The sequence below is a fragment of the Balaenoptera acutorostrata genome, chromosome 19, assembly GCF_949987535.1.
Source record: "Balaenoptera acutorostrata chromosome 19, mBalAcu1.1, whole genome shotgun sequence".
Classification (NCBI taxonomy): domain Eukaryota; kingdom Metazoa; phylum Chordata; class Mammalia; order Artiodactyla; family Balaenopteridae; genus Balaenoptera; species Balaenoptera acutorostrata.
The window spans coordinates 56,495,488-56,508,878 of NC_080082.1; the positions used below are offsets into that span (position 1 = coordinate 56,495,488).

Here is a 13,391-nt window from a genome sequence, read left to right on the forward strand (position 1 = left end):
CTCCCCAGTCGTCAAAGTGCGGTGGCCAATGAAGTTGAATGAAGCATGTGGAGAGCCTCAGCTCCCATATGTCCATTCACGGAGCTACCTTTGGCGACTCCTGGGCCTAGCTTTCGAGTTGCCTAAGCAACGACGTCGCCTGCTCCTCCCCATGTGTCCTTTTTTGGTTTTAGCTCCACCTTCCCCGAGTTGCTTGTTGGGCTGGGATAGCGTGGAGAAAGTGCGGATGCGAATACTAAGCTACTGAATCGAGCCCTTGTGGGGGCGCGGCTTGAGTTCGTGCTAGTTCGTTACTGGCTCCGTGATCTACCTGGTCCATCGCCCAGTATTTTGGTGGGCAGATTGGTCCCTTGTTTTTGGCATTTCTTCCTTCGTTCAGTTTTTAAAAAAACTTAAATCAGGGCTATAATATTCCTTATGGGCTCCTATTTCAATTTTTAAATTTAAATTGTATTTTATACAACGCTATCCAAATACAGAGGGTTATTGATGAAGCTGCAGTCTGCAAATGGAAGGCTAGAGACTAACCAGCAAGTGGGGACTGGCTTCGTCTGCAGGCGGATGATCCCTCTGTCCGCATCCATCACCTGTACTCATATGAATACACAGCTTCTGTCGCCTTCCCTTTCAAGTTCTCCATCTCTTTACTTCTCTCCTTACCAGTTGGCCTAGCCCCACCAAGCAGATATTTTTACTTCTATCAACTCCATACCCTTCTCCGTGCCTGAGCTCGTGACGAATGTGTGAGAGCATAAACATTAGTTATCTAGATTAAAGCGGGGAGGCGGGGTGGGGGCGGCTCAGGTTCGCGCTTGCGCGCTGCTCTGGGAGACGGCGTCCACCTCGCCCCGCCCCTCATATTCTGCAGTTCCGGCTCTGCAGATTCACTGCTCACGTTTCTTTTCCCTGTGGCTCTTTCTGCCTTTTGTTTCCTCCCTTTAACAACGCAGGAGATAACTCTACCTGCAAATAACTTAAATTGATTTTCTGCTTTTCTGGATACTCGGCGGTCTCACCGGCCGTTAACGAAAGTGCGGCTGCGAATGAGCAGGCGCGCACGGGGCTCGGGGGAGGCGCGCTCGAGCTCCCGGCGGCGACGACTACGACGACCAGGAGAGCGGACGGAGGCGGCGCCTGAAGCAGTGGCTGAGCCCATGCCCCGGGACGGCGGGAGGGCCCGGAGAGACAAGTCCGGGGCCCGGGGCATGTCCCCAGGGCCCCCGTGAGGAGGCGGCGGCGGCGATGGAGGTCCCGCCGCAGGAGGCGCCGCCCGGGCCGGGCGCGGACGGCGAAGCCGAGGAGGCCCCCGCCGAGGCCCCGTCTCCCAGTCCCACATCGCCCCCGGCCGACGGGCGCCTCAAGGCTGCGGCCAAGCGCGTCACGTTCCCCTCCGATGAAGATATTGTGTCCGGAGCTGTGGAACCCAAAGACCCCTGGAGACACGGTAGCTACGGCTGGAGCGTGGAGGCGGGCTGGTGGGGGACCAGGGAGTCAGTGCAGAGCCCAGCACAGAGGTGGAGCTCAATAAGTTGCACCTAATGATGATTTAAGGAGACAGTCGTCAGTTTAGACCTGGAGAGTGTTAGAGAGGAGGTGGCCGTTGGGTTGGGAAGGTGAAAAGTAGCTGGTTTATGCTACTCCCCCCCTTCACCCCCCCCCCCTCCCGAGGGACGCTGAAGGTGATCTTTTTAGGAATTGAAACGGTGAGCAATCAAAGAAAGTTTGGTGGCTTGGGAGATTAGGAGGGCGGTAGCCTTTAAGTTTATAGTTTCCCCGGAGAAGGATAGAGCAGTCAGGGGAGGAAGAGTGGGTCAACATTGGCGCTGAAAGGGCAGTTGGAGGAGTTTGATGGGCTCATGGGGACAGAAAGGTTAACCTGTTGGTCTGCAAGCCTCGGGGCAAGGGATGGTCATGTGGTTCACTTCCTTGGGTGAAAGAAGGAAGAGGAATAAACCTGGACTATGCCTCTAGACCAGTCAGTAGATCCTGGGGTTGGGAAAAGGGAGTCAAAGTAAACAAACTTGCCAGAAAAGTAGCAGAGTTGGTGGTCATTTTGGGGGTGGGTAAGATAGAGGAGATAGTCAGTCTTGGCATTAAGAAGAAGAAAAGTCACTGCGTGCCTCCTTTTCCTCTCCGTCCCCCCCCCCCCCAAAAAAAGGGAAGCAGAGCATTGTCAGTCATTCAGGAGCAGAGAAACTTTGGAGCCTGGCTCTAGGAGGGTTTTTTTTTTTTTTTTTAATTCCCCTGAGGAAGCATCGGGGAATTGGAGTTGTCAGTCAGTTGAAGGTGAGAGCATTGAAGAAGTTTGGTGGCTTGAGGTGTGGGGGGAGAGAGCAAGTCCATGGGCTGTATGTCCTCTGGAGAAGGTCGGCTCAGTGTTGAAACTGAAACGGCAGTTGGAAGAGTGTGTTTTATCCGTAGGGCTGGGAAGGTGGAAAGTTGCTTCAGGGGTGGATTGGCAGGGTTGAGTCCTGGCCAGGTCTGGCAGTCTTGCTGGGATGGAGCCCGCGAAGAGAGGGATCAACCTGCCCCCGGCTCTACAGACGTTGGTCTGTTGGCCCTGGGGAGAGAGGAGGAACTGTTGCTAGTCTGTGGGCAGTGGAGGAATTGGTGGCTTTGATGTGAGAGTGGGAGACGTGGGAACTGGAAGCTGAACACACGGGGAACCACCATAAATGCCATCTTGGCCATTTATTGTTAAAGAGATGGTGGTTAATTTAAAATTCTTGGCCTTGGGAGCCAGCCCAGTCCCTGGGCTCTTGGCCCCGGGAGTAGGCGGGCACTTTTGGGTTGGAGGGCTTGGGGGACTGGGGCTGAGGAAGGGAAGAGTTGGAATGGGCCTCGGCTACAGCGTGATATCCAGTCCAGGGAGCTCAGCAGGACGCGGGAAGGACCTGGAGACGCAGAGCAGGATGGTGACGAGCCGGTGCTCCAGTTCAGTCCTGACTCCCGTTTACCCAGAGCATGACCTCAGGCTGGGTACCTAACGCCTCGGAGCCTCAGTTCCCCGTCTGTAAGTGGGTGAGAATACTCACGTCACAGGGTTTCAGAGGGGACTGAATAAGATTGTGTGTGGAAAGTGATTGGCCAGGATGAGGCTTCATAAAGTTGCAGTCATTGTTGGTCATTTTAGGGGAGATGTTAGGTGCCACCGGTCATTTTCGGGGCCAGCCTAGAGGAGTTGGTTCACGGAGCTGGGGCCTGGATGTCTCCGCTCACGGGCTTCCAGGAGAGGGCCAGAATGGTGGTCCGCTTGTGGGCTCGGGGCAAGGCGAGGGGAAGATGTTCCGTCTGTGGGCTTTAGCGTAGCTGGAGATTCTGGCGCGGGGAGGGGTTGCGAGTGGGGGAAAGTTTCTGGTCTGCAGGTTCCCAGAAGGGGAACAGCTGTGTGTTACCAGCTCTTGGGCTTTGGGGAAGCCATTTTTCCTCTCTGAGCCTCCTGTTTCTTTCTCTGCAAATGGAGGTGCTAATTTCTACTGTGGAGTAGTTGTGAGGATTAAATAAGATAGTCCTTGTAAGTTCCTGCCACATAAATAGCAGCTGCTGTTATCCAGGCAGATTCAGTCCGGTTCTGTTTTTGTTGTTGTTGTTGTTTTTCCTCTTGTGGGCAGTTGTGGAGATGCAGTGAAGGAGTTTCGGGGGGGGGGCCCGGGGGGGGGCGGGAAGAATGTCGAGAAAGAGGGTCAGTTGGCGTCTGGCTGGGAGGGGTTGAGAGGATGGTCGCTGACTGGTCTGCCCCCCCGGTGAGGGGTGGAGGTGGTGATAGCTCACAGGCTGGGGGAGTCTCCCATTCCTGGAAGTTTAGGGAGGGACGGCAAGGACTGGTGTGGACTCACGCTCTGGAGGAGTCAGTGGGTCTGAGGTGGAGAGGTGATGACATGGAGAAATGGATCGATTTTTTCATCCGTCTGGGCTGGGGAGAGGGGTTGCAATTGACCTGACAGGGAAGGAGTTGGGTGATCTTGGGCCCAGGCAGAGGAGGGGGCGTTGGTGGAGTTGGTGAGTTTGGATGATGGGATTTGGCGGGCCTGGCAGTGCTGAGGGGCTGGTGGCTCACCTCCGTGCCTGAGGAGGACGGTGCAGGGGTTGGCTGGCCTGGGACTGCGAGAGGTGGAGGCTCGCCCCCCCAGGCTGTGGAAGATCAGGCCAAGGGACTGCCTCGTTGAGAGAGCCAAGGATCTTGGCTGGGGGCTTCAGGGAGGAGCCGGCCAGACTTGGAGGAGGGGCAGGAGATTCGTTGGAGTTGGTCTGTAAACTGTGGGAAAGCACAGGGGGTGTCATTTGAGCTGTGGCCCTAGTGGGAAGCGTGGAGAAGGAGTCATTCTGGGGCCTGCTGTGGTGACACGACCCCAAGGCCAAGGGTGAGGGAGGAGCTGGCGGATCTGAATTGGAAGAGAGGTCCTTCAGAAGCTGTTCTCCATCGCCGAGTTGGAGAAGTTGCCTGGGCCAGGAGGTGCAGGAGCTGGGAGCTGGGGGCTGGGAGCGAGCAGCCACTGGAGGAATTGGGGCCCCAGCACAGGACGCCCGTTCAGCAGAGCCTTGCCCTGGGAGGAGAGCTCAGCTGGGCCCTGACACAGCCTCTGACTGGGGTGGAGGAGGGCTGGGACTGAGGCTAGGTGGTGGCCCAGCTGGGTGGGAGCCTCTGGGGGTGTCTGCCTAAGGCGAGAGCCCCATCAGGCCCTGTCAGAGGTCACGTGTTGGGGGGGGTTCCTGGAGACCAGACATCTGAAGGAGGGAGATGGTGCAGGAGGGTGTCAGGCCTACAGAGGCTCAACCCGGCCCAGCACTCAGAAGGGCCTTCCCTGGCTTCCATGTCACATGGTGTCCCCGCCTGCCGCCAGTGCCAGGGGCCTGCTTATTCTCTCCTTGCACTAAAGGCCATCTGCTGTTACCACACGTGTTTATTTCGTTTTGGTGGTCTCTTTCCCCCGCCGGAATGGGGGAATAGACACTGTCTGTCCTCGTTTCTACTCAGCCCCTCGAAAGACACAACAGTTTTCATGGTTGAATGAGCGCCAGGGGCATGTGTGCAGCCGTTTTGGAGGGGGTGAGGCCAGGCCATACTTGGGGTCCCGCTAGCCAGGGCGCGCTTCCAGGCGGCGCCGGCCGCCGCGTGCTGCGGCTCCAGCACAGCCCTTGTTCTTGCTGAGCTTGTTCGTTTCCTCATCTGTGGACTTGTGATCCCTGCCCTGCTGACCACCCAGGGTGTCTGAATGGAGGGCGTGGACCTGGTGGGGCAGGGTCTCTGCGGCAAGCCGGTTGCGAGTGGACGGGCGTGACGCTGGGGAGGAGGCTGCCTCAGTACTGCCAGGCTGGGCACGGGTGCGCTCCACTCTCCCTGGGGGGGTGGAAGCGGATGCCAGCGGAGGAGGGGCTGGCCTGGTGCACGCCCCCGCCCCCCAGTCCCGTGGCGGCAGGCCCTGTGTTCCCAGCTCCTCTGAGGACCAGGGCCGGTTGTGTACCAGGAACTCTTCAGACCAAACTGCGAGAATGACCTGAGGCTCAGCTGTCTCCCCAGTCCCAGCTGAACGCCATGTGGGGAGGAGACACGGGGTTTGCAAGGCAGGCATCGGAGAGCACATGACACCGGCCGTGGTCTGGGAGGCTGTCTCCCCCTCCCTCCAGCCCTGCCCATGACTCATTCCCCACTCCCTGACCTCCAGCCTGCGGAGTCTGTCCTGGAGTGGGGGTAGGGGAGTTGTGCCCACCAGGAAGCGCCTCATGTGAAGTGGAGGTGTCTGCAAGGTGCAGGGGGCCGGAACGTGCCCACCTCTAGCCACCCAAGCTTCGAGGCTGGGGTGGGGTGGGGGGAGGCGTGGTGGGGACAGTGGCCATGATATTTTTTTTTTTTTTAACATCTTTATTGGAGTATAATTGCTTTACAGTGGTGTGTTAGTTTCTGCTTTATAACAAAGTGAACCAGCTATACCTACACAGGCCATGATGTTCTTAAATGATGATCAGAGAGGATGGAAATAAATGCTTTACTGTTTGTTCTCATTGAAACCTGTGCTGCAAATTTAGTCCTTGAAACCGGTTGGACTGGTGAGAAGGTACCTGTCAATGGTGGGAAGAGGCTGTCTTACTAGTTAATGGCTCGTTTTAGCCTAAGTGGTGGGTGGTCTTGCTGGGGAGTAGGGAGTGGGGTTGTGGGGGGCGGCTTTGATGCTTTCGCCCAGATTTCCATGTGGGCCCAACCTCACCTCCTACTGCCGGTGTTGGCATGTAGACTCTGCCGTGTGACTTTGGGCAATTGTTCTCTCTGTCTGTGATTCTTCTGTCTATAAAATACAGCTGACATTAGTACCTCTTCAGAGTGGTGAGGATTAAGTGAGAAAACAGCGTCCACAGCAAGCACTCGGTGGGTGTCCCCCTCGTTATTCCATCGTTGCCAGCCTTCCACCCCCGCCCTCAGTGCGGTGCTGTCTCCCCCAGCGTTTCCCTCGTCAGAACCCTGCTGTCTGTCCCTCAGAGGCCTACTCCTCCGAGACGAGTGCCCCGACATCCCTAACAGGGTGATCCTGTCCGTTCCAAGCTGGGTGACTCTGGGCAAGTTGCCCAGTCTCTCTGAGCTGAAACTCAATCAGCCTGTCTCGGCCCTCCCCCAGCCTGAGAGGCAGCAAGGGCACCAAGAGTCGAGACTCAAAGCATTAGCTGCAGCCTCTCAGACGCTGGCCATGACTGTCGACAAGTTACGGCTGCCCCCTGAGCCTTGGTCCCCTCTGTAGAATGGCCCGGCTCCCCGGCCCTCTGCCCCGTGGGGACCCGACTGTGTGGACGGGCCTGTGTGGGGAGCGCCTGCTCCGCCAGGCCGGGCCCTCTGCGCCCTGGGGCTCAGGTGGGCCGCCCTCCTTCCTTCCACCCCCTGCACTTTATTTGTGTTCTCATCGTGTTTCCCTCTTCAAGGGCGAAGACCACGAGAGTCACCTCTGTGACCTCTGTCTGGCGCCCAGGAGGGCTCGGGGCGCCAGACGGGGCGATGGGTGGCAGGAGAGTGAGGTTTTCCGTCAGATCTCATGTGCCGCCGTGGCATTTGGGAGAAAGCTTCTGGGAGGACTTGATTGGCCTGTGCCCGGACAGGGCTCTCCCTCAGCGCCCCGAGGAGGAGCTCTCGGGCCCCACGGGGTCCCCTCACCGCGGGCGCTCTGCACACGGTCATCCGGGGGGTCGTCGGCGGTGTGAGCGCATGTTTCTGGGAGCCAGGCGTCTCCTGTCTCTCACAGGCGTTTGGCTGCAAAAGTATTAAGAAGCGTGGAGCCAGACGCCCCGGGCTGGACTGGCCGTGACTGCGGCAGCTTCTGGGAATGGAGGCCAGGAGTCTGTGTTTCTAGAAAGCTCCCCAGACGGCCAGGTTTGGCTGTCCTTCTGCTGAGGGCCCCTGATTCAGCTCAGCCACTCAGCACTCAGTCCCAGGGCTGCCTTCCAGACCTCAGTTTGGGGGTTGGCCGGGGTTGGCCTCATAGACTTGTTTTAGAGCGAATTGAAGTGTCAGACTTGCGGGAACTGCAGAAATGTGGTTTGGGCGGGCAGCCTGCTGCGGTCGAGCATAGAGGGGCCCAGGCCGAAGTCCCTGCTCTGCGGGTGACCCTAGCAGTCACTGCTCACTGCTCCCACGTGCCCACTGCTGGGCTGAGTGTGTATCTCTGTTACATCTCCCAGCCGCACGGGAGGTAGGTGCTATTCCTTCCGGTTTGTAGGTGAGGAAATAGAAGCTCAGAGGGGCGAGGTCACTTGCCTGAGGTCGCCACAAAGCCAGGCAGCGGGGAGCTGGGATTCAAACCCAGGCAGTCTGGCTGTGGGGCCTGCGCTCTTGGTCCCTGTGTCCCGGCTGTGTGAGCTTCGGCAAGTTGCTGCATCCAGTTCTGCATGCTGTGTAGTTTCTTCATCTTGAACCCATAACCCTTTGTAAGACGGAGACGACGATTCCGGCCTCACCGGGTAGTGGAGGGATGAGAAGCAGACTGAGTGAAGGGCCCAGCTGGCTGGCACTCAGGAGGGGCTCGCCGTGGTTCTTGGACAGCTCCGGAGTCCTGGGAGGTTCGCGCAGCTTCTCTGTCCTCCGCATCGGGTCCTTATTCTGACCCTTGGCCCACGTTCCTCCTGTGCTACACAGTGTCGGCATGTGGTAGGTACATCCCGGGCCGAATGCGTGAGCAGCCTCTCATTTAGCGAATGCCAGTGTTAGGGGTCCGGGAGGAAGACAGGCCCGGCCCCGCCTCCATGGAGGTCACAGCTGAGTGAGGGAGACACACAGTAAACAGTTCTAATCAAACCGGGGTGCCCAGGACCCTGACGGGGAAGAGCTGAGGGCTGACGGGCAGGGCAAAGGTGGCTTCTTGGAGGAAGGGCCACCTCAGGCCTAAAGAAATCACTGGAGTAGCCAGCGGAGGAGCAGTGGAAGTGTGTGCGAAGGGCTGGAGGCGGAGGGAGCCAGCGAGGAGCGTCTGGGAAGAGAAAACAGCCGAGTCGGAGGTCTGCAGGTGGCGGCAGGAGGGTCAGACTGGAGAAGGCTGGGGGGGACCACCCAGGTGGGGCCTTGTAGGCTGTGTTAGCCTGAGGGTGGCGGGGAGCCGGCAGAAGGGGCATGCCTACTGTTTTTAACAGAACCTTCTGGGAGTGTGGCGTGAGGAGGGTGAGACCGAGGCTGGGGGCCAGGGAGGTAGCCATGGGCCACGAGCCTGTAGGCTCTTGGCTCCATGTGGCCCCGCACTGGCCAGTAGCTGACTTTTTTTTTTTTAATAGATTTATTTAATTAATTAATTAATTTATTTATTTTGGCTGCGTTGGGTCTTCGTTGCTGTGCGCGGGCTTTCTCTAGTTGCAGTGCACGGGCTTCTCATTGCGGTGGTTTCTCTTGTTGCAGAGCACGGGCTCTAGGCGCGCGGGCTTCAGTAGTTGCGGCACACGGACTCAGTAGTTATGTCTCGCGGGCTCTAGAGCGCAGGCTCAGTAGTTGTGGTGCACGGGCTTAGTTACTCCGCAGCATGTGGGGTCTTCCCGGACCGGGGCTTGAACCCGTGAACCCTGCATTGGCAGGTGGATTCTTAACCACTGCGCCACCAGGGAAACCCCTAGTAGCTGACATTTGACTTCTTGATTTATTCACCAGATTTATCTGAACCTCCCCCTCCCCCAGAAGGTTTTGCCATTGCAGTGTTCTCCCTAACACTTCCAAGGTGACAGTTTCCCCCATCCGTTCTCTCCTTGGGTCTCTGAGCTCTAGCGCTCCCCCCCTCCACCCGTTAGTTCCTGCTGCCCTTGGGTGAGGTGGTGGGCAGTGGGGCGCTGTGCACTTGGCTGCTCGCACTACCTCCCGCATGTGACCTCAGCAACTGGCTTCACCTGTAAAATCCCCTTAGGTCCCACACTTCCCGGATCCAGAAAGCTCTGAAATCTGACCCAGGCCCTGCTGGGGGTCTTATGTAATATTTCAATAGTAGGTATCCTATCACCTTTCTAAAAGCCAGGAAATTCTGAATTCTAGAATATGTGGCTCTAGAGTTTCCAGTAGGAGACCACGGAGCCCCAGTGGACCTCGTTCCCGTATCAGTGAAACGGCAGTAACGGGAGAGGCAGCCTAGGGCTCGGGCTCTGGAGCGTGCCGGTGCCAGTCCGGCTCTGCCCTGAGGTGGTCGCCCAGCTTCTCTGCCTCAGTATCCCCATTTGTATGGGGATTGAGGATTAGATTATTCGGAACTTGGGAAGCGACTGGACCAGTAACCAGCTACTGCCGGCACTCGGTAAGGGCTTGTTAGAGTTGAATGGGGTCGTGTCCCTCGTGAGCCTGCCCGGCTCCCTCCTCTCTGAGAGCAGGCTGACCGTCCCGTGACCCTCGGCTGGATGGGAGAGGCGAGCACTCTGCCTGGTGCGAATGCAGCTGCAGGAATTCAGGCATGTCCCAAAACCTCCCTGTGTCACAATTTGCTCATTCGTGAAGCTATTTTGGCAGACGAGGAGTCTATTTCAAAGGTTTCTGGCTCTCTGGGAGGAGCCAGGCCCGGGCCCTTCGCAGCCAGGAGCACACTCCAACTCCAGCAGATCTGGTGAGAATGCCCTGGGTCCTGGACGTCACCGCTTCCCGGCTGCCACCGTCACCGCCCACCCTGGCCCCGGTGCTGCTCGTGTTAGGGCAGCTCCCTCTGCAGGGGGCTTTCCAGGCTAGAGCTGCAACAGGAGGCTGGGGTCTGGCGTTTTCAGTTGGTGTGGGAGAGATGGAGGGGGACCCGTGTTCCAGGAAGGGGGTTCCGAGGCCAGGTGGCCACAGGAATGATCGACAGCCATCATGCTTTGGTTGTTTCCCCCCCTGTTGGGGAGGCAGTTCCACGAAGGCAGAGCCCATCTTGGTTTGGCTCCCCTCTGGGTCCCCAGGACTTCTCGTGGTGCCTGGCGCTCCGCAGGCCCTCATGTCGATGGATTGGTGGTGGATGGAGGTACACAGTGGGCACTCTGTAAAGTTATTCTCACCCCCTGCCTTACTTTCTGCAACTGCTGTGGAGCCATTGCCTCAAGGTGGGGGTGGCAGCTTGGAAGTGTCTGCTGGCAGCCGTTCGGCTCATGTCACTTGCCTGACACCCTCTCCCTTTCCAGCGGAAGCCTGGGGTGGGAGCCCTGTGGTCTGATTCTGCGGAGGCCTTGTTGGATCCCAGCTGGGATGTCCTCCCTGGTCAGGTGGGCGGGCCCCTCTTGGAACCCACTGGGGTCGGACTCGTGAGCCACCTTCACGCCCACCCCTCCGTCTCTCCACAGCCTTAGTCTCCTGCCAGCTGCCGTCAGCAGTGTAGTGGGAGAGCCGCTCGTGTTCTGGGCAGCCCTCCCCTGTGTGCAAAGCAAAGCACCTTCCCAGCTGAACTCACTGGGTTTCTCAGAGCAGCAGGGCTGGTGGGAGGGAGGAAGGGTGGGACTGCCGGAAGATGAAAGCAAACGCCAGGGAAGTGACCCTGCGGAGGGTCATGCTTTGGGATGGCGATGATGATGGTGGTGATCTAAGCTCTTCACAGCAGCCAGAAGGGAAAGCTGAGGCTCACGGGTGCCAAGGCCACACAGATAGTGAGGGGAGGAGCCGTGTTTGAACCAGAAGGCACGGGGCTCATCCTCTGTTCCCGAAAAGCCTCCACGGGCTCCTTCGTCACCACAGGTTAGAGGCCACGCCCCCGAGCCTGGTGGGAGCCCTTCCCCAGCTGCTGTCTGTCCTCCTCGGTCCCGGTTCCCTGTGCTCCGCCTTCCTGCGCTGGCGCACAGGTCGTCCCCACGCAGAGTGCTGCTCTGCTCTTCCAGGTTCCCATGACACCTCCTCACGCTGTGGTTATTTGTTTGGGTCCGTCTCCCCGCACTGGACCTAGCAGCGCCGTGAGGGACGACATCTTGTCCGTCGGGCTCCCTGGAGGAGGCAAACCACTGAACACACCCAGGCGCCACAGGGACGCTGAGCAAAGTGGGTCTGCCAGCGAGTGCCCCAGGCCAGCGCCTCGGGGCCCGAAGGAGAGCAGGGGCCAAGGAGGATGCTCGTTGGATCACTTGTTCATGCTTCCATCCATCCATCCATCCATCCATCCATCCATCCGTTCATTCCTCGCCTGCACCTCGCTCTGCTGTGAGCCAGGTGGAGGAGTCCTGACTGCTCTCCCTGCCCTCTCGTGCCCCTTCTCCATTCCTGAAGAAGCGGACCTTGTCACTCCCCAGCTTCCAGTCACACTTACGGCCCACTTCCCCCCCACTGCCTTTCACACCCCACGCAGAATCCCTAAAACAGCTTAGGAGGCCGGTCCCTGCCACCGTCGCTGACCACGACTGGGGTCTCCCTTCCCCGTGTCCTCTCTGGGTTCAAGCGCGGTGGCTCCTTTTCAGTTCCTACATGCGAGGAGCTCCCCACGTCCTGTCCTGGAATGCCTGCCTTGCTGTCACGGCTCTAGCTTGTCCTTCAGGTACCAGCAAACTCTTCTTTCCTGGCGCACTAAATAGGTTCCCGCCATGAGGTGTCAACGATCTGTTTATCTGCAGGCCTGCGGATATTCTCTCTTGCCCGCTTGACGGTAAGCATCATGAGGGCAGGGGTGGGTTTGGTTTGGTGCCACTGTATCCCCTGGTGCCCACAGCATGTGGCACTGAGCCTGGCTCTGAGCAGGAGCTTGTATGGTAGGTGGAGAAGGAACCGCAGTGGGATGCTGGGCCTCAGGTACTAGATGGGCCCCGCCCTCACATAGCCCAGGGCCAGAAAGGAAGCATGAAGAGAGGAGGAGGGCACCGACCGCCCCTGCCAGATCTGCCAGACCCCCAAGCTAGCCAGCCCAGTGGAGTGTGGGAGTGCAGGTCTGGGGTTGCAGACCCAGTTTTGCTGTGGACTTGCTGTGGGTTGTAGGCTGAGGCACTGCCCTTTCTGTGCAGCAATGTGGTGTGTGAGGTCTCTTACCGCTGTGTGTGTTTCCCTGTCTCTGTCCATAGGTCACCCCCACCGTTTACGGAACTGAGTGCCAGGACCTCCTCCTCATCGTGGGGGGGTAGGGCAAGAGAGCCCAGGTTTTGGTAACTTGGTGTGCCTTTCTACCTTTGTGGCAGGTAACCTGATTCCCTGCCCCACCAGCAACAAGGTGTGTCACAGGAGGAGGTGGAGGATGTCAGTGGTGTCCAGCCTCCAGCCCCCCAGCTCAGGCCTCCATCCTCTCTCCTTTTCCTCCATCTCCCTCCTTGTCCTGTGATCCCCTTCGTTCCTTGGGGTCTTTGCTTCCTGACCCAGCTCTCCCTACTTTGATCACAGTGACCAGAAAGTGCTGCATTCCTCGGGGCGGGTGGGGCTTGGTGGGTCTTCTTCCTGCTGGGCCTGGGCTCAGCCCTCGGGATCTGCAGTGCTGAGCTTCCCTAGGCTTCCCTGCCCTACCTCTGTCTTCCCACTGGACTTTGAGCCCCAGGAGGGCAGGGCTGGGCTGTCTTGGTCACTGCTGTGTCCCCAGCGCAGCTCCAGGCGCAGAGCAGGTGCTCAGTGAGTGTCGTTCCATTAGGATAGAGTTGGGGCGTGGGTACTGGCAGAGCCCAGAGACAGAGCCCTCTGTGGAGCCCTGCTTAGAGCTCCCACGCCTGACAGCAGCCTGACCCTGTCTGGTCCTGGGGGGAGACCTCCCAGGCCGGTGAGCTCAGTGGGGGAGGCAGGGCCATCTGGCTTACTGTGCCGCCACCAGCTGTTGGGTCGAAACGCCTGTGCTCACTGACCACCCAGCTGTGAAAATCCCGGGCTGGCACAGGCCCCTTCCCTGTTCCCAGCATCCAGGTTATCAGGTGTGGAGGGATAACCTCCTTCTTTTATAAGTGAGGCAGCAGGCTGGAGAGGGATGGCCTGGCATTCAGGGTGGCTTCTGCCGCTCTCGGCCACCTCTGTACCTTTGAGGGGCAGAGTGACACGT

The 13,391-nt window shown here is 58.6% G+C and overlaps 1 protein-coding gene across 2 annotated transcripts in view; it reads left to right on the forward strand.

Moving 5' to 3' along the window:
- Window positions 1–866: 866 nt before the first annotated feature.
- PPP1R37 (protein phosphatase 1 regulatory subunit 37) overlaps window positions 867–13,391 on the forward strand; it is a 42,866-nt gene continuing 30,341 nt past the window's right edge. For both annotated transcript variants that reach the window (XM_028163079.2, XM_007168127.3), the window contains exon 1: window positions 867–1,444. In XM_028163079.2, the coding sequence (XP_028018880.2) occupies window positions 1,243–1,444 (202 nt within the window). In that variant the 5' untranslated portion in view covers window positions 867–1,242. The remainder of the gene's footprint in view (window positions 1,445–13,391) is intronic.